The sequence below is a fragment of the Armigeres subalbatus genome, chromosome 2 (genome assembly GCF_024139115.2).
Source record: "Armigeres subalbatus isolate Guangzhou_Male chromosome 2, GZ_Asu_2, whole genome shotgun sequence".
Classification (NCBI taxonomy): domain Eukaryota; kingdom Metazoa; phylum Arthropoda; class Insecta; order Diptera; family Culicidae; genus Armigeres; species Armigeres subalbatus.
Genome location: NC_085140.1, coordinates 102,006,753 through 102,031,018, shown reverse-complemented (window position 1 = coordinate 102,031,018; position 24,266 = coordinate 102,006,753). Strand labels below are relative to the sequence as shown.

The 24,266-nt window shown below is 42.0% G+C and overlaps 3 protein-coding genes and 2 pseudogenes across 6 annotated transcripts in view; 2 read left to right on the top strand and 3 right to left on the bottom strand.

The window, feature by feature from the left end:
- LOC134210545 (serine/threonine-protein phosphatase 4 regulatory subunit 1-like) overlaps window positions 1–9,590 on the bottom strand; it is a 659,316-nt gene extending 649,726 nt beyond the window's left edge. Inside the window, exon 1 of the mRNA XM_062686590.1 lies at window positions 8,852–9,590. Within this exon, the coding sequence (XP_062542574.1) occupies window positions 8,852–8,861 (10 nt within the window). The 5' untranslated portion in view covers window positions 8,862–9,590. The remainder of the gene's footprint in view (window positions 1–8,851) is intronic.
- On the bottom strand, window positions 2,488–4,215 carry LOC134215162 (uncharacterized; annotated as a pseudogene).
- Window positions 4,561–5,614, bottom strand: LOC134214808 (uncharacterized; annotated as a pseudogene).
- A 445-nt stretch (window positions 9,591–10,035) lies between the features above and the next one.
- LOC134214807 (tubulin polymerization-promoting protein homolog) lies at window positions 10,036–10,822 on the top strand. Its single transcript, XM_062694109.1, has 2 exons — window positions 10,036–10,438; window positions 10,516–10,822. The coding sequence occupies exons 1-2, from the start codon at window positions 10,227–10,229 to the stop codon at window positions 10,640–10,642; spliced, it is 339 nt and encodes a 112-aa protein (XP_062550093.1). The 5' UTR covers window positions 10,036–10,226; the 3' UTR covers window positions 10,643–10,822.
- Window positions 10,823–13,399: 2,577 nt separating this feature from the next.
- Window positions 13,400–24,266, top strand: part of LOC134210527 (zinc transporter foi) — an 84,589-nt gene continuing 73,722 nt past the window's right edge. For 2 of the 4 annotated variants that reach the window (XM_062686569.1, XM_062686565.1), the window contains exon 1: window positions 13,400–13,674. The gene's annotated coding sequence lies outside the window, so the exon portion shown is untranslated. Of the gene's footprint in view, window positions 13,675–13,700; window positions 13,944–22,163; window positions 22,183–24,266 lie in introns of those variants that run through there. The other 2 variants (XM_062686567.1, XM_062686568.1) reach the window with 2 other exon arrangements.

Genomic DNA, 24,266 nt, shown 5'->3' with positions numbered 1-24,266 from the left:
ACCCAGTGTCAAAAATTTTCCGTTTTGTTATTCAAAGATTTGTGTTTTTCTCATGTATTTTCGACAAATAATCATTTGATTTTTTTTTCTAGGAATGTGAAAGCCACAAGAAATCGATGAATCTACAATGATATGATTAGTATTTTTAGGACAGGAAATCTTGGTGAGGCCTGATACTTTTGATGATACCCTGGTAGTATGATTGGATTCACTAACATCGACTTATTGAAATCCTCTAAAATCAACTTCCTCTGTACTAGTCAGTTTTTTTTCTCCGGCATTAGTGCAAGTAGTAGCTGTTTTAGGATTGCGCTTACTGCTTTGCGTGCCCGCCGTCGCCCAAAATGCCTCCTTATCTAGAAGACCTCTTATACCGTTTGAGACTTACAGACCTTTAGGCTTATTCGAATTGCGGGCCGGAGGGAATTGGCTATTGCAAAGGGAGTTGGTTTGGTTAGTAGTGAATTCAGTCTTACACTATCTGGTACTATCTAGGTATCTTAAGACATTCATCATTTTCATTATTGATTCGTCGATATCTTGTGGCATTCGAGGGTTTTAATTATCTATTTGATGCATCATTACTATTAATGCTTTATGCATTTTTAGGTTGACTATTGGGTATGTTTCATGCTGCTTTGTAACAGAATAATTAGACGAAGAAGAATTAACTTCATGTCTTATTTTCGATCCTACGCTCATGCAGTTCGCCTCTCTGAATAATTCGGGGTTCAACTAAAGATTTTGTGAATCCTGGCCAAAATTGCTCTCTAAAGGTTTCGAAAACTTGATAATTGTGAAAAATTAAGCCTAAGTTGCCGTATTTGTATAATAGGAGAAGATTCCTATCGATTGAAGTATAGTCTATGTTAATATAATGTACAGGGACATTACAACATCTAGTATTGATGATCATCGTATATTGTCAAATCGAGTTCATAAAAAGTTTGTCAAAAATAATCTAAGCCAAAATCTACTAAGTATTTGATGCACACATCAGGATAGGAAAACCTATGGTATAGAATATTGATTCTATGAATTGAATATACAACACAAATCTTGCTGTGCACTCAAAAAATCACGATAAAGCTGATCAAAATTAAATACAGTGAGACATCTATTTTTTTTTTAAACAAAATGCTATGCAAAAGTGCACTGGGCTATAAGCGAAATAATACATTTTCCATCATCGTCAGATTTCCTTAACTGCATAGTTTTCACCCTGCAGGATCTTTAATTAACCCATCCGTAAATGACATACCTAAAATATAATACAAATAGTTACATTTTTAATATGCAAATAAAACCTGAGATGATAAAACTATTTCTATGGATACCGCTACCACCGAAGAAGGTTGACATTTGTTTATTGACTTTTAAAAATTTTCATTCAATCAATGCATATTTGATGAGTTCCAATGTTTTCTACCTCTTGAATGTCAAATTGAGGGGAACTCACGACGCCATTAACGAGCGCAAAATACTGGATACGATTCCAAGGCCGTTTTGAGTGGTTTATGCCAGCACTCGATCATTCCATTTGCCTGTGGATGGTAGTGTGTAGTATGAATCCGTTCTAAGCATAACAGTACTGCAAGTTCCTTCATCAGCTGCGACTCAAATTGACGACCTTGATCCGATGTTAGCTTTGACGGAGTTCCAAATCGAGCGATCCACACTTCGACGAAAGTTTTGGCAACAGTTTCCGCAGTCATGTCCGGGATAGCCACTGCCTCAGGCCATCTGCTGAACCGATCAATCATAGTCAAAATATACCGCCTTCCATTGGATATCGGCAAGGGACCGACAATATCGATGTGAACGTGCTCGAATCGTTCGTCCGGAACATCTATCTGGTTAGAAGGCGACTTGGTTTATCGGGATACTTTGTTTTTCTGACACTCTTGACAAGCTCGAGTCCAATTTGAAACGTCCTTTTTGACTCCAGGCCAAACGTAGTGCTGTAAAATCTGTACTTGTGTGGCTTTTACTCCTGAGGGTGCCATGCGATGGAACTGGTCGAATATGATTTTTTGGTAGAAACGAGGAACACAAATTCGCACTGTTGTTGTTGACAAAGTAGCTTAACACCGAGCTTAGCGAATTTCAGAGTTTTTACATCGGGATTGGCCTTGTGCCAATTTTGCAGTTGTTCGTTGCATTCCTGTTTCCTGGCGAAATCGTTTTGGTTAATCTTCGATGGCAACCAAATAACCTCTACTCGTGAAAGCACGTCCGCTGGGATACTGTCCACACCGGCGATGTGAACGAGATCTGTTGTATACTCGCTTATGAAACTCAACATTCGCTGCTGTCGTGGTGTTGGTTTGTTCGCATCCTGCTTGAATGCAAATGTGAGTGGTTTGTGATCGGTAAATATCACCGGATTACAGCCTTCGATCACGTCCTAGAAATGTTTGACGCCAAGATACACAGTAAGTAGCTCTCTATCGTAAGTAGAGTAACGTCGTTCGCGGTCGTTGAACTTCACGGAAAAATATCCCCATGGCTTCCATGCAAGGTGTTTATCTTGCACTTTTGGAAGGCTACTTCAGCTTCAGCTGTCCACACGATTGGTGTGTTATCGTTCTTCCTGTTTGAGGGTATCAGTTAGCGCAATGGAATTTCAGCCTCAGCAGCGTGTGGGAGAAAGCGGCGATAGTAATTGACTAGGGCAAGGGAACGTCTCAGTTTCTGTACCGTGTCTGGTTTCGGGAAATTTGCGACTGCTTGCACCTTCTCCGGAATCGGTTTACAACCACCGGTAGTTATCAATTGTCCCACGAACCGTACTTCCTGTTTTCCCAGCTGGCACTTGTCGGCGTTGATTTGAAGTCCGTTTGCTCTCAACCTCTCGAAAACCATGCGTAGGTGAACTTTATGCTCCTCCTCGGATGACGAAGCGATGAGCAAGTCGTCTAGATAACCGACGACGAATGGCATGTCAAAGAATATGTTATTGATAAATCTTTGAAATGTCTGGCCAGATTTTTTTAAACCTGGCGGCATCACGAGAAATTCGTACAAACCGAGTGACGTGATTATTGCAGTCTTCTCGATATCTGCATGGGGATTTGATAGTAGGCCCGTTCTAAATCTATTACAGAAAAGACAGTCTTACCTTGCATTGTTTGACAAATCGACATAGTTGTTTCATAAGGGCCGAAGTCGCAAATGTAAACAAATCGAGTTAATGACATAGATCGAACCTCCTGGAAATGTACTATATGTAGCATATTAAAAATAGTACAAAATGTTGTTTTTTTGCTGTAAAAACAGAAAAATACAGAAGGGCGATATTACATTTCCGTTGGATATTTTTTCTTGGTGCGATTGCGCCCCGTTATCTCCATGGCAGCAAAGGGGCTAAACTGTGCTTCATTTTTGCATTATGACACTTCGTTCTTGCACCGAAAACACATGTGAGCAAAAGGGCTAAACGGTACTTTAAAACACAACGGGGCGATGCAAACAGGCGATATTGACAAATAGGTTAACAGCCGGGCGTGGAATTTGGGCGAAAAGGATGTTGTCAAAAACATTATGGCGCATTTCTGAAGGGCGCAAGTGTACACTGTTAGAAAAAAAGGACGACTAGTTCTTTAATCATATTTTCAAATCGAAATCAATCCAAAGTAAATTCTGTTTATATGGGGCTTCAATGATTAGATTTGGATGTATTTCATGCAAACTATTAACATTTAAAATAACATCTAATTTTTGAACTACAATTGAAAATATGTCATGGAACATTGGAACCCATTTTTCTCCATTCGAGCTCATTGCGACATTGGCCCTTATGAAACAACTGTGTCGAAATGTCGTAAATGTGCGGCCAGGGATACCGATCCGCGACGGTAGAATCGTTGAGCCGTTTGTAATCACCTATGAGCCTGAATTTGACATCACCGTTCTGCAGTGTTTTTGTAGCTAGGTGCACCGGGCTTGAATACGGGCTTTTCGAGGATCGGATGTATCCAAGCTCTAGCTCTTCAATTCCTTCCGAAGTGCTTCGAGTTTGTGTGGTGGAAGCCCATCGACCTTGATAGTGTGCTTTACGCCATGCTTTACTTCCTGTCGAGGAAAACGTGGTCTAGTAACATCCGAGAATTCGCTCAGCAGGCCACCGTAATCATTGTTGCGAGAATATGTTTTCAAACCGAATAATCCTTCTGCGACCACGCTGATTTGGCCATGTACTTTAATATTAGTCATTTTATCGATCAAGCACTTTCCTTGCAAATCAACCAGCAAACCGTAATGTTTCAGGAAATCTGCACCCAGGATCGGGGAAGTCACATCCGCTATTATGAAACGCCACGGAAAACATCTGCGTAGACCGAAAGTTGGTTTGTATATCTCGGTGCCGTAGGTAGCAATTCGGGAGCCGTTGGCGGCTCATTCCTGGGGTCGGCCTTGACTTATTGCTTGGAGCATACGGCAGTACTGAAAGGTCAGCACCGGTATCGACGAGAAATTTATAGTTGGTTAATGGGTCCTGGATGATAAGACGGGATTGTTGAAACTTACTGCCTTCGCCCGTCGTCGAATGCAGCTGCTCTAGTTTTTTGGCTTAAATTGGCAGGGTGATCGGCAGCTTCTTGCGTTGGCGCCAAATTTTCTGTGGTAAAAACAATACGGATGATTTCCTCGTGAGCCACTTCGGGTACCACCAAGAAATCTGCTGAAACTCCTGCTGCGGGGTCTACCGCGCTCTTGACGAAAAGCGGCAATTTCGTCGGAAAGAACAGAAATTTGTTTGCGTAGTTCCTCGAATCCGGTGTCCTTGTTGTCCTCCCACGTCGTTCCAGCGGAGGATATTGATCGCGTTCTGGTGATGTCCGCAAGTTTATCCGCTTGTTCAGCTAGCTGCGCCAATTGGAGAGTGGCTTCCGAGACCTTTAGAACAGCTTGTGTCGTTTCAGGGAGCTGCTACATCCACAACGACTTAATGATTTTCTCGTCGGTGATGACATCCCTGGCGAGATCCATCATTTCGCGTAGTAGTTGCGAAGGTTTGCGATCGCCGAGTTCGCACCCACGTAGTAGCTGCTGCATACTGCTACTGCTGTTTACAGTACCGCCGGCAGCGTTGTTGACATCGGTACCGCTGTTCACGACGGGCGGGTTGTTTGCAGCGGCTGCTCGGGCTACTCGCAGCTGATCCTGTAGATGAGCGATTTCGTCTTTCAAACGTTGTTCGTCCGCCATCTTGTTTTGGGTGCTGCTGGTGGGCGCCTTGGCGAAATTCCAACGTGTAGGCAGCTACAATGGCGGTTTTTTTGTACGTTCCTATATTTGAGCCTGCGAACGTCGGGGTCACCAATGAGGTGCTTGGTAATAGAACGCCGCGATTAGGACAAATATAAAACGGAGTATTTTATTCTCTAATCTGAACGTGTTGACAATGCGATACAAACTGAGCGTAGCTCGGAAGCGGGTCCGTGTGTCGATGCTGCAGGGCAGTGTAGCCAGTTTTGCTGCGCACTGCAATGGCTAGCGTCTCCGGTAGGCTCCCTGACGAAAGGGCAGTGCAGAGTGTATGTAATTAAGAGTGGCGACATGTGCCGCATTTGACAGGTCTCCTGCTCGTTTGGAACACGATTTTGTATGGGAATGACAGATGAACTCTGTTCCAATTCTGACAGTGTCGCCACTCTTATTTACATTCACTCTGGGGCAGTGCAGTAGACCGGGTGACAGAAATTTGCAAAAAGATAAAAACATACACAAAAGATTAGAAATTGATACTGAATTAGAAAATATATTCCAACAAAATCATATTCAAAGATTGGATTTTCAATTTAAATCTCATTATTGGATTTAGATATTTCATTGGACTTGAACTAGATTAGGATTGGATTTGTATTCAGTTGGGATGGGATTTCCATTGGATCTGGATTTGAATTGGGATTTGAATTTGGTTTGGATTTACATTTGATTTGGATTGAGTTCAGCTTCAGTTCTGATTGAAATTTTGATTGACTCTGGATTTGACTTGGATTGGATCTGCATTGGATTTAGATAGGATCCAGATTGGATTTTCGATTGGATTAAGAAACTTGAATGAGTATTTTTTTGGATTTGGCTAGATTTGAGCTTTTGAACTTTTGGATTCGGACTGGATATGGATTCAATTAGGTTTGAATTGGATTTGGATTAAACTTGGATTGAATTTGATTTGGACTAAATTTTGATTGAATTTGAATTGGATTTGAATTGGATTCGGATTGAACTTGGATGAGATTTTGATTGGATTTGGATTGGACTTGGATTGAATTTGCATTGGATTTGGATTAGGTTGAGATTAAATTTAGATTGGATTAAGAGACTTGAATAAGTATTTGGATTGGATTTGATGCGGACTGGTTTTGGATTAATTTTGGATTGGATTCGGATTAAATTGAATTTGGAAGCAGTTTGAATTTGAATTGGAATAAAGATTAGATTTGAATGAGTAATTGATTTTGGATTGGATTTGAATTGTACTATTTTTTTTATTGATTATTGATTTGGATTAGATTCGCATTGGATTTGGTTTGGATTAAGATTAGATTTAAGATTAGTTACTATTAGAATTAGTTATTTGGATTTGACTAGATTTGGACTGGATTTGGATTAAATTTGCATTGATTTTGAATTGGTGGATTGGATTCAGATTAGATCTGGACGAGTATTTTTTAGATTTGGCTAGATTTTGATTGGATTTGATTCGGACTGGATTTGGTTTACATTTTAATTGGATTGGATTCGGGTTCAATTGCATTTGAATTGAATTGAATTCAGAATAAATTTGGATTGGATAAAGATTTGATTTGAATGGGTAATTGGATTTGACCAGAATGGGATTGGATTGGATTGGATTTAGAAGCGAATGGGCATTTTATTAAATTTGGCTTGGAATTGGATGAAGTTTAATTTGCTTTCGATTGGAATTGGATTTGAATTGGTTTTCAGCTTGATTTTTTTAATCTTTATTAGAGTGTTTTTGTTTCGCAAGGAGAAGTTCATAACTCATTTTCGACTTGATTTGGACTGGGTGTTTGATTTGAGTTGGATTTGGATTGCATTAAGATTGGATTGGAATAAAATTGAATTTAGTGATCTGAAGCTTTTTCGGCCTAATTGTGTTACGTTTAAAATAATGTTGCTTAACGTTTCGTTAAATTTTAAATTATACGTTCATTACATTCCTGTAGAGTAAAAGAGGAGAAGTATGTAGCAGAGAAGATCAGGTCTTATCAGGTCTTCAGTTTCGGAAAAATATTCACTTTACTACATTGTGTCAATTGCATTCAGTTATTATCCAATTGGAATATACTATTTTGTAGTGTGTTTCGTTTAAACGTGTAGCGAGCGACCAGATTATAAGATATTTTGATTCCATCTAGCAATAACCTTTTCTGGCATGATCGTGTGATAGCGACAGCGCAATGAGAATCAGTTACGACGAACGGCCTAGACTAGAAATCTCGGTCGGGTCACGACAAGAACGACTTGGCGAACGTGGGGCACATTCGAGGATGGAGAGATGCGGTCTCGAACCGTGTATTGTGGCGTCAAATAGACGAATCCAAGGATTACTTGGAGTTCTGAATTACATATCTGGAAGCTTATCTCGATTTTTTTAATTTTTTATCCAAAAATGTATCTATCATACAGTCTGTCAAAGTTAACACCGTCGTGTGTCTTCTTCTTATATTTACTTGGATTCGTCTATTGTTAAGTGTTATCTGTTTAGATGTAATTGACCGATCCACTTCAGAGTTGGATTTTAGATCAAGTGCATAGGTCCATGGTAAACAAAAAATATTCATTTAGGTTTTAATGACCTTTCTCCCTGCGTATTAGCTGATGAGATCCATAAAAAAATCAGCAATTCAGCATTTAGCAATACAATAATCCTTTTAATCTTTCTTCCTTTAGGTGAGTCTCAAATTGTTCTCAAAATGTGATCTATTGCTTAATAAGAAAGGTAAGAAAGGGGCGCCCAATTAAAATTTCGTCAAGGGAGATGGGAACTCATGCTACGGCTCTGAGCACTTATATTTTTGCCCAATAAGGCTATCTGACGTTTAATCATCTTTCTCTTGCACGCGCACGTAAAGGATAGGATTTGTTTTCATACGGAAACGCTTCGGAAGCGTTTCCGTATGAAAACAAACCCTATCCCGTCTGTGCGCGTGCAAGAGAAAGATGATAAACGTCAGATAGCCTTATATTGTCATTTATGGGCGCCGAACAGTTCCAGGCCCAGACTATTTAATACAAGGAATACAAGACCTTATAAGTGGCTCTTAAGCGATTGCTGTCAAGTCAGAGAATATTTTCATCTAGTTGGTTATTCTCAACTTTTAAGAGTTCGACTAAGTCTTCCCAAAAGCTTTTCCGTTCTTTAGCTCTCGAACTAGTTTTGGCAATGTTAAATTCATCCGATCAAGCTTCTACATCTCCAGCCCATCCTGAATTTGAAAACTTATCTCATAGTTCTGGGTACCACGTTCGAAAAAAAATGAAAACTATAATGTAAAAGTGATTGACCAATGAACATTTTGTTTGAGAAACACTGCCCCCGCAAATTGCTACACAATGAGAAATCAAAATATTGCAAATTGAAACAAAAATTTGAAAAACAAAATTCATTAGAGACGCAATATTTTAAATGCTTTAGCTACAAATACTTATCTTTTGTGGAGATGTGGGACATTCTTCTATAGAACCATCATATTTCCTACTGAGTCCTTGGAAAATTTGCATCATAAATTCCTCTTAGCAAGTTCCGATTCCAGGCTACCATCGGCTAATCCTTCCTAAAAGTAGAGAATATAACGTCCCCAATCCCCCTACGTACCATTAAACATCTTCGTATCCTTTCCTTCCGTCGATGCCTTTCCGTATTCAAAATTATTGTTCCAGCTCTTTAATCTTCCGTTCTCATTGAAGTGCTCCTGCTTCCAAAATCGTCACGTCCAGCAAGCACTTTCACAATCACAATCCTACGGTGCTGGATCCCGAAGATGTTTGAATAAACAATAGTCCTTCTACTAACGGAACACCCGAAGAATCAGTTCCGACGGTCAATAGGCACCGCGCCCCGGAGGATCCAAAGGTTACACAAAAGGAGGAAATGAAAATCGACGACGGAGAACCAAAATACAAAAAAAAATCACACACACGCACTAGGGCCAAAAATTTTCCACCGAATCGATAGCACTCGGTCGTCGCCGCCGCGGTCTATCCACAGTCCCGTTCGCAAAACGCACCAGATTCAGCACACTTTTGTCACGGATTTCGCCCCCAAAACGGAGTTCTTCCAGGAGGGAATTTAATTTTTAGTGTTGCACTTTTACCACGCACTATACCCAGCCCAGCGAGGAGCACCATACAAAAAAAAATCCGCAGGTTAATGGTCGCACACGCACACACCGCCGCACCAAAGGAAACAACACCGCGACGAGATCAAGTTTTTTTGTGTGATTTCGTTCGTCGTATTTTTTGATTTTCCTTTGCAATCAGCAGACATCGAGCAGCAGCAGCAGCAGCAGCGGAGCAAGAACGTCGGCCATCGAAGCGATATCAAACGCGGATGGAACAAAAAGCAAAACCAGCAAAACGCATCAAAAAAATATGACAGTTTATGTGAATGTGTGCGTGTGCAATCAAAGTTGACAGAATGGTGACAAGATGTCAATTCGCGAAAGGTACCAGAAGAGGGGACTCCATAATTTGGGTCACACACACACAAGTCGACTGTTTTTGGTTTGAAACTCGCCGAAAGAATTTTGGAATTCTTCAAATTTGGACCATCTTCTGATCAAATCAATCGAATGCAAATATTTGATGATTAGTTTGGCGTATCTAAACGATGCGAGAAAAACAACTCCAATATCAATTTGATATCTATTGACTAGATGTGTTTCATGTCGTTCATTATTTGTTGGGCCAATGTTTTTGTGAAAATAAGCCAAAATATGTCACCATCACCCCAAAAATATTATCTCCATTATGCGCAGTAACCGATGGTTCCCCCTTTTGTTTATTTGAATTAACTCCAAACTCAACAACGTTTTGTGTTCGTGCTACGCCATGGTAACATAAAAAAAAAACTGTTATCATTCCTATAGTATCAGTCAGCCACCAGCAATGTTGGTTGAGTGAAGGAATCTTATTCTTGGACCTGCTTCAAAATTATTCGTGTAAAAAAAAAATCATAAAACCCTCTCGAGATGACTGCCAAAATCACACCAATCGAACGACCCACACTGGAATCGATGTTCACCTCCTATGCCAAATACCGACCGACATCGAACACGTTCCAGGGTGACGGCAAGCGAATGCTGTTATCGCAGAGCGACGCCTGGATGCAGCAAGCCCGGCTCATCGGGGAGAAACGGTTCTTCACCCTCACCGAGACGGCGGTAACATTTTTCAAGTTTGGGTAGGTTGTGCATGACAACTGTTTCGTTCGACGATTGTCACCTGTTGATGGTTGATTTTTTTTCGTCATAATCATAGGAAATCATCGTTGGACTTTGAGGAGTATCAGAAATTTTTGGAAATGCTTTGTCAAACCAAGGGCATCGGCCTGGAGGAAGTCAAGAGCTGCATGACTGGGTGTGGTCCCCCTGGAATGGTTTCCTGACAGTTTGGAAGCCACACGCTGATTGCGTATCTGAATCACGTGATTGGAGAAATTAATTGAAGACCGATTATTATGGAAATGTTTTCAATAATAAAATCGGCAGTGAAACGAGTGTTGATACCATTAAATTGACCTTCCTGTTTAAAATTTTTATTTGCCGAAATAATTGACCAAATAAACTTTCCCTGAAGACATATTTTTTTACACCTCTAACAGTTTTATAAATTTTAAAACAAGAAATCGTATTTTTTTCAGGTTTGGCCATTCACCCGATTTTGAACCAATATCAAAGCAATTCTTCAGGCCGGTTCACACGTGCAGCAGTTGTTCAGTTTTGGTTTTTAATAAATTATTGGCAGTGGCTGATTTTCTACTCACGCTTCCACATCCAGATACTATATCGTATTTGCGCAAATAGCCATGTATACGCTGGATTTTGTTTTTACACGATTTACATTTTCGCAATTTTCCACTCATCCTAAATGTTTAACGCATATTAATTAACATGTGATTTTTCTTCGATTTATTCTGGATTTTTTGAAACATGTTGGGAAGAGTTTGGTGGTAAATTGAAGTCACACGATCAAAAATACGAGCGAAAAAAAATCGTGTAAAAACAAAATCCTGTGTATATGTTTGAACTTCAGTACCGATGCATGGCCAAAATCAGTATTATCCCACTCATTGTTGAACCGAAACTATGATTGAGGGGCGCGCTTTTGAGAGTTGGTATAAGCCATTTCTTAAAGGGTATAAATAGCAAAATCTAATCCTTAATCTAAAGAGGCCTTACATTAAGGCTGCCTTACACCTCGGGAAAATTTTCCGCCGGAATTTGGTCCCCGTGTATTTTAAAGGGGGCCGGGATTTTTATTTTCCCTGTCCAAATTCCGAAAACATCGCATATGCAAAAATACATATGGGGAAAAAATCCGCGGACCAAATTCCCGAGGTGTAAGGTGGCCTTTAAGGTAGCCTCACACTTCGGGATTTCGACTCACGGATTTTTTCCCCATGTATTTTTGCATATGCGATGTTTTCGGGATTTGGGCACGGAAAATCAAAATCCCGGCCCCATTTAAAATACACGGGGATCAAAATCCGGCGAAAATTTTTCCCGAGGTGTAAGGCAGCCTTTAAGCTTGAGAAAATATCTGAATAAAAAACGACTACTTCATTTCTTCTCAATAGAAATGGAGCAGAAAGACATGCACTAAACAAATGACACGGGTATACCTGGGTGCTGCGGATAGAGCCGCTTTTGTGCTCTCAAGCGAGTAGCGGGATATTTTGAAATCAATCCCACATGCAAAGTTATTTTGCAGTTACTTGACTGTCAAACATTTCCCGCTCTTCGAATTTCTCTTTCCATGTTGCATGAAGGCGCACAAATGCGCGAGACTCTACATGACTTTACGATGGTTTACATACATTCCTGCTCCAATCAGCTTCTGAATCTCGTGAAATCTCGTAACGAGTGCATTTTAGTTGCATTCCTACTAATTTTCTACTCGAAATGTAATGTGAATATATTTGTTAAAAAGAATGCAAAACTCAAACTAAGTTTATTTTTATTTTTTCCCCAAATAATAACAATACTTCTCAATATAAGATCTAAAACGAACATAACCACAATCTTCAATGTTTGGCTCCGGCACATTGGGTAGCCGTTAAGGTAGCCTCACACCTCAGGAATTCGGTCCGCGGATTTTTTCCCCGTTCATTTTTGCATATGCGATGTTTTCGGGATTTGGGCACGGAAAATCAAAATCCCGGCCCCATTTAAAATGCACGGGGTCAAAAATCCGGCGGAAAATTTTCCCGAGGTGTAAGGCAGCCTTTAGCTGCAAAACCCAATGATTTAATTAATTTAATAACGCAAAAAAAATAAATTGAGCAAAAATAAAACTTACATTTAATCCACACGAAATCTTGTCAGCTCGTTCAGCTTCTCCGCTTTTCCTCTCGATTGGTTGTCACAAAAATACTCAAGTAGATTTTCACCCATTAATGGGTAAAATCTTTTAAGTTCCAAATGAGGTAAAAGTACACATTATCAAAATTTTCAAAGTACCCATAATTTTGACAGCTCCATATATCATGAGAAAATGGGTCTTTTCAACTCTTTAATGGGTATTGTCGAGTTTACTATAGTCCAAGCTATACAGTCGGGATTCGCTGGTTGGGATCTTAATACTTGGGTCACTTTTTAGTTGGGCCTCCGCTGGTTGGGCCATGGCCCAACTAAAAAGCAACTGAACGTCAAAATTCAATGTAAACACAGAAAACGGGATTGGGCGTCACTGGACATCATTTCTCGCTTAACTTTTCAAAAGGTCCTAAGTAACATTTTAATTTGAATAGGGCAATCAACAGAACAACATGAAAGCTTTTGATTGCAGTACTCAAATTAATTCATGAAAAAAATGTTACTTAGGTAGGACCTTTTGAAAAGTTAAGCGAGATTTGTGATGTTCAAGTCGAAATACACGTGTTCAAATGGCTGTCAGTTGACCCAACTAAAAAACCGAATTCGTTAGTTGGGCCGAGGTCGTGGCCCAACCAGCGAATCGCGACTGTAGTCCAAGCTATAGCTGATCTAAATTTAAAATTGAATTAAAACAACAGGGTAAAGTTGCCCTAAAGAAACATCGAACAATCTGTGAATTTTGAAACAAACGCTTGGAAACATCGCATGCACAACAAAAACGAACGCTCCACCAACACAAACACGTGCCTGGACGTCAAAGCAGAAATTTTTTTTTCACAGCTCGCGAGTTTCGTTTTTGCATTCGTACCGTGTGAAGAACTTGCGCCCCGGAATAAAATAAAATTCGGCCGCGATTGCAACTTTCGATCAGTGAAATCTGTTCCGGTAGTTTTGAATGGGATCAAGTTCTCTCTGGTTTCGTGACAAACAGTAAATCAATTATCGCCAAAACTGAAGCGGAAAAGTTTAAACATCCCAATCCAGCGGATTGGGTTATCGATTCGGTTATCGAACCGTTCCGCTGCCACCGTACAGGGCGCAGGTAAGCAACTAGTGGATGAATTTTATTCGAGTTTGACAAAGTGCCTATCGGAACCTGATGAAGTTGCAAAAATAGTGCGATCCTTCCGTCACGTGTATCCTCATTGATGTTGAAGGGTTTCCGAAAAGTGCCCTCGCCAATGAAGAGCGAGTTGAAGTGTTCCGACATACAACTACTGAAGAGTGAAAGATGAAGGTCGGGTTGATAGCGAAGCCGTCCATACAGTTTGCGACGGAGACGGCACGAGGAGAATAACAACATCGATAAAAGTATGTACGCTGGTTATCAGTTGATTGAGTCTCTCTCTCGCTGCCCAGCCTCAATCAATAAATGGGGTTTAATGAACACGTCGGCAGCACTTGAATCGACTTCGCTTTTCGGTCTCTGTGGGAACTGCGTGCGGTGCGGATGCTCTGATGGGGCAATGATGGTGCGGTGGGTTGACTTCTGAATTGTAAATTTCCATTTAAACATCCTTGACCTAAAGTAAAAGTCCTGTATCTGGTGGGATCCCGTAAAAAATAAAAATACTTACTCATTCTTTTGCTAGGTTTGCAAAATATGTCCAATTGTAGGTAATTCAATTATTAATTTAATCTGTAATTTGGACCTATTTGCGAGGATATAAAAATATTTTTTTAAGCGTTTTGTTACGTAAAAAAAAGTTGACTTGATGATTTGATAGGATCATGCGTTTCCAGTTGAAAGCAATCGATGAAATTGAAGTTGATATTATCTAAAAAACAGTCTGTATTTAAACCTAATCAACGACGACAAATTGTACCACGTCATGGCAATCATCAGACTACAAAAGTTTGCGGGTTGGCTAAAATACAATCTCGGCTGAAGATGATTGACGTTGACCAGAGATTGCCGAAATCGCTTTAAAAAACAAGTCTAAGGGGCAAGCCAGAGTAAACGCGACGTGCGATGCGACGCGACGCGACAGTGCAATTTGACAGCCTGTTGATAATGATTGTTATTCTTTTACGTGAGTCGCGTCGCGTCGCATCGCTCGTCGCGTTTACTCTGGCAGGCACCTAAAACCCGATAATGTGCGACGATAAAAGAGAGGCATATAGTCCACTAACAGACGTACTTGGCCATGAAATAAGATTTATAACAACACATTCTTCCAAATCCTGGAAGAATTTCTTAACGTCCTGCAATGTTTCGGCATTGTTTCGCTTCCGAATTCTGTGCCAATTCGCTTCCGAATTCTGTGCCAATTCGCTTCCGAATTCTATGAGAATTCGCTTCTGAATTCTGTGAGGATTCGCTTCCGAATTGAGTGTGGATTTGCTTCCGAATTCTGTGAGGATTCGCTTACGAATGCTGTGAGGATTCGCTTCCGAATTCTGTGAGGATTCGCTTCCGAACTGTGTGAGGATTCGCTTCCGAATTCTGTTAGAATTTGTTTCCGAATTCTGAAAGGATTCGCTTCCGAATTCTGTGAGGAAATGCTGTAAGGATTTGCTTCCGAATCCTGTGAGGATTCGCTTCCGAATTCTGTGAGGATTCTCTTCCGAATTCTGTGAGGATTCGCTTCCGAATCCTGTAAAGATTCTCTTCCGAATCCTGTGAGGATTCGCGTCCGAATCCTGTGAGGATTCGCTTCCGAATTCTGTAAAAATTCGTTCCCGAATTCTGTGAGGAATCGCTTCCGAAATCTTGTGAGAATTCGCTTCCGAATTCTGTGAGGATTCGCTTCCGAATCTTGTGAGAATTCGCTTCCGAATTCTGTGAGAACTCGCTTCCGAATTCTGTGAGGATTCGCTTCCGAATTCTGTGCGAATTCGCTTCCGAATCTTGTGAGAATTCGCTTCCGAATTCTGTGAGGATTCACTTCCGAATTCTGTGAGAAATCGCTTCCGAATTCTGTGAGGAATCGCTTCCGAATTCTGTGGGGATTCGCTTACGAATTCTGTGTGGCTTCGCTTCCGAATTCTGTGAGGTTTTGCTTCCGAATCCTGTGAAGATTCGTTTCCGAATTCTGTGAGGATTCGCTTCCGAATTCTGTGCCAATTCGCTTCCGAATTCTGTGCCAATTCGCTTCCGAATTCTGTGAGGATTCGCTTCCGAATTGAGTGTGGATTTGCTTCCGAATTCTGCGAGGATTCGCTTCCGAATTCTGTTAGAATTTGTTTCCGAATTCTGAAAGGATTCGCTTCCGAATTCTGTGAGGAAATGCTGTAAGGATTTGCTTCCGAATCCTGTTTGGATTCGCTTCCGAATTCTGTGAGGATTCTCTTCCGAATTCTGTGAGAATTCGCTTCCGAATCCTGTAAAGATTCTCTTCCGAATCCTGTGAGGATTCGCTTCCGAATTCTGTAAAAATTCGTTCCCGAATTCGGTGAGGAATCGCTTTCGAAATCTTGTGAGAAATCGCTTCCGAATTCTGTGAGGATTCGCTTCCGAATCTTGTGAGAATTCGCTTCCGAATTCTGTGAGAATTCGCTTCCGAATTCTGTGAGGATTCGCTTCCGAATTCTGTGCGAATTCGCTTCCGAATCTTGTGAGAATTCGCTTCCGAATTCTGTGAGGATTCACTTCCGAATTCTGTGAGGATTCGCTTACGAATTCTGTGAGGATTCGCTTCCGAATTCTGTGAGGATTCGCGTCCGATTCCTGTGAGGATTCGCTTCCGAATCCTGTGAGGATTCGCTTCCGAATTCTGTGAGGTTTCGCTTCCGAATCCTGTGAAGATTCGTTTCCGAATTCTGTGAGGATTCGTTTCCGAATTCTGTGCCAATTCGCTTCCGAATTCTGTGCCAATTCGCTTCCGAATTCTGTGCCAATTCGCTTCCGAATTCTGTGAGGATTCGCTTCCGAATTGAGTGTGGATTTGCTTCCGAATTCTGTGAGGATTCGCTTCCGAATTCTGTGAGAATTCGCTTCCGAATTCTGTTAGGATTCGCTTCCGAATTCTGTGAGGATTTGCTTCCGAATTCTGTGAGGATTCGCTTTCGAATCCTGTGAGGATTCGCTTCCGAATTCAGTAAGGATTCGCTTCCGAATTCTGTGAGGATTCGCTTCCGAATTCTGTGAGGATTCGCTTCCGAATTCTGTGAGGAATCGCTTCCGAATCCTGTGAGGATTCGCTTACGAATTCTGTGAGGCTTCGCTTCCGAATTCTGTGAGGAAATGCTGTGAAGATTCGCTTTCGAATCCTGCGAGGATTCGCTTCCGAATTCTGTTAGAATTTGTTTCCGAATTCTGAAAGGATTCGCTTCCGAATTCTGTGAGGAAATGCTGTAAGGATTTGCTTCCGAATCCTGTGAGGAATCGCTTCCGAATTCTGTTAGAATTCGCTTCCGAATTCTGTTAGAATTAGCTTCCGAATTCTGTGAAAATTCGCTTCCGAATCCTGTAAAGATTTTCTTCCGAATCCTGTGAGGATTCGCTTCCGAATTCTGTGAGGATTCTCTTCCGAATTCTGTTGGGATTCGCTTCCGAATCCTGTAAAGATTCTCTTCCGAATCCTGTGAGGATTCGCGTCCGAATCCTGTGAGGATTCGCGTCCGAATCCTGTGAGGATTCGCTTCTGAATCCGTCCGAATCCTGTAAGGATTCGCTTCCGAATCCTGTGAGGATTCGCGTCCGAATCCTGTGAAGATTCGTTTCCGAATTCTGTGAGGATTCGCTTCCGAATTCTGTAAAAATTCGTTCCCGAATTCTGTGAGGAATCGCTTCCGAAATCATGTGAGAAATCGCTTCCGAATTCTGTGAGGATTCGCTTCCGAATCTTGTGAGAATTCGCTTCCGAATTCTGTGAGAACTCGCTTCCGAATTCTGTGAGGAAATCCTGTGAGGATTCGCTTCCGAATTCTGTGCGGATTCACTTCCGAATTCTGTGAGAAATCGCTTCCGAATTCTGTGAGGAACTCCTGTGAAGAATCGCTTCCGAAATCTTGTGAGAATTCGCTAACGAATTCTGTGAGGAATCGCTTCCGAATTCTGTGAGGATTCGCTTCCGAATTCTGTGAGAATTCGCTTCCGAATTCTGTGAGGATTCGCTTCCGAATTCTGTGAGAATTCGCTTCCGAATTCTGTGAGGATTCGCTTCCGAATTCTGTGAGAATTCGCTTCCGAATTCTGTGAGGAAATCCTGTGAGGATTCGCTTCCGAATCCTGTGAGGATTCGCTTCCGAATTCTGTGAGGATTCGCTTCCGAATCCTGTGAAGATTCGTTTCCGAATTCTGTGAGGATTCGCTTCCGAATTCTGTAAAGATTCGTTCCCGAATTCTGTGAGGAATCGCTTCCGAAATCTTGTGAGAATTCGCTTCCGAATTCTGTGAGGATTCGCTTCCGAATTCTGTGAGGATTCGCTTCCGAATTCTGTGAGAATTCGCTTCCGAATTCTGTGAGAATTCGCTTCCGAATTCTGTGAGGATTCGCTTCCGAATTCTGTGAGGATTCGCTTCCGAATTCTGTGAGGATTCGCTTCCGAATTCTGTGAGGATTCGCTTCCGAATTCTGTGAGAAATCGCTTCCGAATTCTGTGAGGAACTCCTGTGAGGAATCGCTTCCGAAATCTTGTGAGAATTAGCTTTCGAATTATGTGAAGGTTCCCTTCCGAATTCTGTGAGGATTCGCTTCCGAATTCTGTGAGGAATCGCTTCCGAATCCTGTGAGGATTCGCTTCCGAATTCTGTTAGGAAATGTTGTGAAGATTCGCTGAATCCCCTTCCAAATTCTGTTAGAATTTGTTTCCGAATTCTGAAAGGATTCCCTTTCTAATTTTGTGAGGACTCCCTTCCAAATCCTGTGAGGATTCTCTTCCGAATCCTGTGAGGAATCGCTTCCGAATTCTGTGAAGAAATGCTGTGAGGATTTGCTTCCGAATCCTGTGAGGATTCGCTTCCGAATCCTGTGAGGATTCGCTTCCGAATCCTGTGAGGATTCGCTTCCGAATTCTGTGAGGATTCGCTTCCGAATTCTGTGAGGATTCGCTTCCGAATTCTGTGAGGATTCGCTTCCGAATTCTGTGAGGATTCGCTTCCGAATTCTGTGAGAAATCGCTTCCGAATTCTGTGAGGAATCGCTTCCGAAATCTTGTGAGAATTAGCTGAGGATGTGAGGATTCGCTTCCGAATTCTGTGAAGATTCGCTTCCGAATTTTGTGAGGAATCGCTTCCGAATCCTGTGAGGATTCGCTTCCGAATACTGTTAGGAAATGTTGTGAAGATTCGCTTTCGAATCCGCTTCCGAATTCTGTTAGAATTTGTTTCCGAATTCTGAAAGGATTCCCTTTCGAATTCTGTGAGGATTCGCTTCCAAATCCTGTGAGGATTCTCTTCCGAATCCTGTGAGGAATCGCTTCCGAATTCTGCTAGAATTCGCTTCCGAATTCTGTGAAAATTCGCTTCTGAATTCTGTAAGGATTCGCTTCCGAATTCTGGGAGAAATCGCTTCCGAATTCTGTGAAGAAATGCTGTGAGAATTCGCTTCAGAATTCTGTGAGGATTCGCTTTCGAATCCTGTGAGGATTCGCTTTCGAATCCTGTGAGGATTCGCTTTCGAATCCTGTAAGGATTCGCTTCCGAATCATGTAAGGATTCGTTTCCGAATTCTGTGAGAATTCGCTTCCGAATCCTATGAGGATTCGCTTCCGATTTCTGTGAGGATTCGCTTCCGAATCCTGTGAGGATTCGCTTCCGAATCCTGTGAGGATTCGCTTCCGAATTCTGTGAGGATTCGCTTCCGAATTCTGTGAGGATTCGCTTCCGAATCCTGTGAGGATTCGCTTCCGAATCCTGTAAGGATTCGCTTCCGAATCCTGTGAGGATTCGCTTCCGAATCCTGTGAGGATTCGCGTCCGAATCCTGTGAAGATTCGTTCCCGAATTCTGTGAGGAATCGCTTCCGAAATCTTGTGAGAAATCGCTTCCGAATTCTGTGAGGATTCGCTTCCGAATCTTGTGAGAATTCGCTTCCGAATTCTGTGAGAACTCGCTTCCGAATTCTGTGAGGATTCGCTTCCGAATTCTGTGCGGATTCGCTTCCGAATCTTGTGAGAATTCGCTTCCGAATTCTGTGAGGATTCGCTACCGAATTACGTGAGAATTCGCTTACGAATTCTGTGAGGAATCGCTTCCGAATTCTGTGAGGATTCGCTTCCGAATTCTGTGAGGATTCGCTTCCGAATTCTGTGAGGAATCGCTTCCGAATTCTGTGAGGAATCGCTTCCGAAATCTTGTGAGAATTCGCTTACGAATTCTGTGAGGAATCGCTTCCGAATTCTGTGAGGATTCGCTTCCGAATTCTGTGAGTATTCGTTCCCGAATTCTGTGAGAAAATCCTGTGAGGAATCGCTTCCGAATTCTGTGAGAATTCGCTTCCGAATTCTGTGAGAATTCGCTTCCGAATTCTGTGAGAATTCGCTTCCGAATTCTGTGAGGATTCGCTTCCGAATTCTGTGAGGAAATCCTGTGAGGATTCGCTTCCGAATTCTGTGAGGATTCGCTTCCGAATTCTGTGAGTATTCGTTCCCGAGTGAGCATTCGTTTCCGAATCTTGTGAAAATTCGCTTCCGAATCTTGTGAGAATTCGCTTCCGAATTCTGTTAGAATTCGTTTCCGAATTCTGTAAGGATTTGCTTCCGAATTCTGTGAGGCTTCGCTTCCGAATTCTGTGAGGATTCGCTTCCGAATTCTGTGAGGATTCCCTTTCGAATTCTGTGAGGATTCGCTTCCGAATTCTATGAGGAATTGCTTCTGAATTCTATGAGGAATTGCTTCCGAATTCTGTGAGGATTCGCTTCCGAATTCTGTGAGGATTCGCTTCCGAATTCTGTGAGGATTCGCTTCCGAATCCTGTGAGGATTCGCTTCCGAATTCTGTGAGAATTCGCTTCCGAATTCTGTGAGGATTCGCTTCCGAATCCTGTGAGGGTTCGCTTCCGAATTCTGTGAGAATTCGCTTTCGAATTCTGTGAGGATTCGCTTCCGAATTCTGTGAGGATTCGCTTCCGAATTCTGTGAGTATTCCCTTTCGAATTCTGTGAGTATTCCCTTTCGAATTCTGTGAGTATTCCCTTTCGAATTCTGTGAGTATTCGCTTCCGAATTCTGTGAGGATTCGCTTCCGAATCCTGTGAGGATTCGCTTCCGAATTCTGTGAGAATTCGCTTCCGAATTCTGTGAGGATTCGCTTCCGAATCCTGTGAGGATTCGCTTCCGAATTCTGTGAGAATTCGCTTCCGAATTCTGTGAGGATTCGCTTCCGAATCTAGTGAGGATTTTCTTCCGAATTCTGTGAGGATTCGCTTCCGAATTCTGTGAGGATTCCCTTTCGAATTCTGTGAGGATTCGCTTCCGAATTCTATGAGGAATTGCTTCCGAATTCTATGACGAATTGCTTCCGAATTCTGTGGGGATTCGCTTCCGAATTCTGTGAGGATTCGCTTCCGAATTCTGTGAGAAAATCGCGTGGAATTGTTTTTAAAATGCTACTAGTATTCGCTTTCAATTTTCGCGAGAATTCGTCCTCCAATCCGGCGAATATTCAACCTGATATTTGGCGGGGATTCGTTCTCCACTCCGGCGGGATGCATGCTGCGGAATTCATCCCCGAATACTGTTAGGGTTCGCTCCAGGATCTTGCGAAGATCCCTCCCGAGTCCTGTCGTGATTTCCCTAGATTTTTTTGCGCAACAAATTCACGATGGATGATTGTGATTTGATTTTAAATCATATTAAATTAGTTTCCACTCAAAGCATAAACTAATTATATCCAACCATTGAATAAAAAGCTCAATGCAAGTAAATTTTAATTTGTTGCCATCAAACATACATATTGGCCCAGCAAAGTAGAAAAGATCAGTTTTCTTTTATCTAAGTTATTGAGGGTTTGCTCTTGGATCTTTCAAAGAATTATCTTTCTTTAGTTGAGAATTAATTATGTATTAAGATTATATTGAAATTATTTTCCTTAAATGAGTGTAGGTACATGATTGCAATATTCGATAAAATAGTCTATCCACAAATTTGTCTTTTTGTAAAAATATCTCAAGATTTGTGAATCGAAAAATTTAGTCGATCGACTTCCCTGTTCGTTGTTCGATAATCAAAGTATAAACTAATTATATTGAGTCTTGACGGAAACAATCAGAACAGGACCGCCACCTGACACCCATTTTTGTACCTCCTAGTTTTGGAAACCCACGCACCGACCGGTGACGTGCATTTCAAAGAGTCCGTGCATTTTGGCGGTGCCTTTCTGCTGTTCTCCCACTGCTACATCGTGAGACACCAAAACGGACAGAGGGCCGCGCGGTCGCTAATCCCGATCGCAAATGCTCCCAAATCTCTCTCCTACACAGCAGCAGCGGCGAGACGATGATGGTCGCGACTCGCGACAGCTCAGGCAGCTTCATCACTAGGCAGTGCGCTATACGGACGGAATGGGCGGCAATCGTAGACAAAAAGTCAGTCGTTCTCTATCCACTTCGTCGAACGGTTCCTTCTATCACATCGCTGGTTCTAACGTGAATGAATAGCTTGAGCATTGTAAGAAGGCATCACACGCGTGCCATAAATAAGTATCAGATAGCAGTCGTGAAAAGAGTAAAGTGACAACATTTTGACAATGTGAAATCGTGTGAATTTTGTTTCATATTCAATGAAATGCGGTCTGTCTGGATTGTCTAATTTGTTCATCTCACTGGTCACTGTGGGAAAGGTTCTTCAGCATCCCACTTTCTCATCTTTGTGGCTCTCTCGCGATGGATTGATGGTTTCACCGGCAATGATATCGTTGCACAAGTAGAGTAAACCAAAATTAGCGTCTTCTTCAATTATTCAATAATTTGTCAATGATAAAGTTTATAAAATTTTACCTTGTTTGGCGAAAATAAGGAACTCTAACATCGCAGTGGTTTCATACTATTGTAAGCGCATCCGATATCTTTTGATATTGAAATACACCAATTTTTGTTCATGCAAACATTTTCTAAAATTTCATCTTTTTTATAAATTTCATTATTGGTTAAAAGCGGAAACGATTAGAAATATGGAAATGAAGAATCACGTGATGCACCCTAACGACAAACGCATCCCACTCATTACGCGAATTGGAGCAAAATGTTCGTCTCACCGTACAGTTTTCTTATGTTTTACGTACGATTTAGTTTGAAACGAAAATGAACACAAGAGTGGAAAGGCCAAACTTTATTTTTAATCCACGGTTGTCGTCCTCCACGATCTGATTGCATCCTCTCCATATGCCGTCGACGACCAAATTCAGCGTTTCGCGTTCTAGATTTTCTGCAACGCTTACACTCATCCCTGGCCATCAGCTCACAAAGTATCCAAAGTGGAAATGGTCGAGGACGACTAGTTTTCGTTTGGTGCCGTTGAGCAGACAGCAGACGATTCCATGGATCGCCGTCGATCCATTGCAAGAGAAACAGAACTGCAACTGCACTGCACATGATCCCCAAATGGCGAGAAAAGGTTGCATAAATATTGCAGTGCACGTACTTTCTCAGCCGCACACCACGCTGCCACCCACCTCGAGTCACGCACTCTGTCTTGTCTCTCCCGTGCGTGGACCGGTTGATGGCCGACCCCTCCTCCGATGTGCGGCAATGTTGTCAGTTTCTTGGAAAAGTTTAGGAAATTATGTCTGATTGTGATTAAAGTTTTTGTGGCTGTATGATCACTCCAAAACAGAACTTTGTGATAAAAGGCTTGGAGAATCATATTGTTATATACCAATCGACTTAGCTGGACGAATTGAGGTGATGTCTGTATGTGTGTGTGTGTGTTTTTTTATAGGGGGATGAAGGCAAATCTGCAAAAAGGTAACCTGAAATTATTGCTCAGGGAGTGGGATTGACGGAAGGCCGGACCCACTAAACCTACCCAGGTAACGGAATGTTACTTGAGTTACCCTCTTTTCTAATGCCCTGGTACCCCGGGACTTACTGGACGTCAATACATAGTAGAGAGTGCCGAGATCGGTTCAGCGATTCCGGTTGAAGGATAACTTCCGGTTCACTGGCACTCCGACGACTCCGCACCGGTTGTTTTCCCACGATCGGCTACTACTCATCATCTTTGACGTTCACTGTCCAGTGCCCTTCAGTTTTCACGCCATTCACCGCGTTCCACGTATTCTCATCTTTACACATTTCCTGGACGATGGTGTCGGGGTTTATGCTACGAGTGCTGACTGTTAAGATCCAACACCGTTCTGAATCGTCATGAATCGTGGGCTGTCGAATCTCGTGCTTTGGTGTTTCTTAGCTTTTCGGACAGGTCGGGCAAAGTGAAGACTCTGCGTGTCCGAATCTGAACAAATACTCCCTGAAGCATGGGTAATTGAAAATGGAGACCAAACTATGCTGCCATATTCTAAAATTGACTTGACATTAGCAATATATAACGTTTTCTTGAAAGGAGGCTTCCGAGCCTCTTGAAAGGAGGCTTCCGAGCCTCTTGAAAGGAGGTTTCCGAGCCTCTTGAAAGGAGGACACCGAGCCTCTTGAAAGGAGGATTCCGAGCCTCTTGAAAGGAGGATTCCGAGCCTCTTGAAAGGAGGCTTCCGAGCCTCTTGAAAGGAGGCTTCCGAGCCTCTTGAAAGGAGGCTT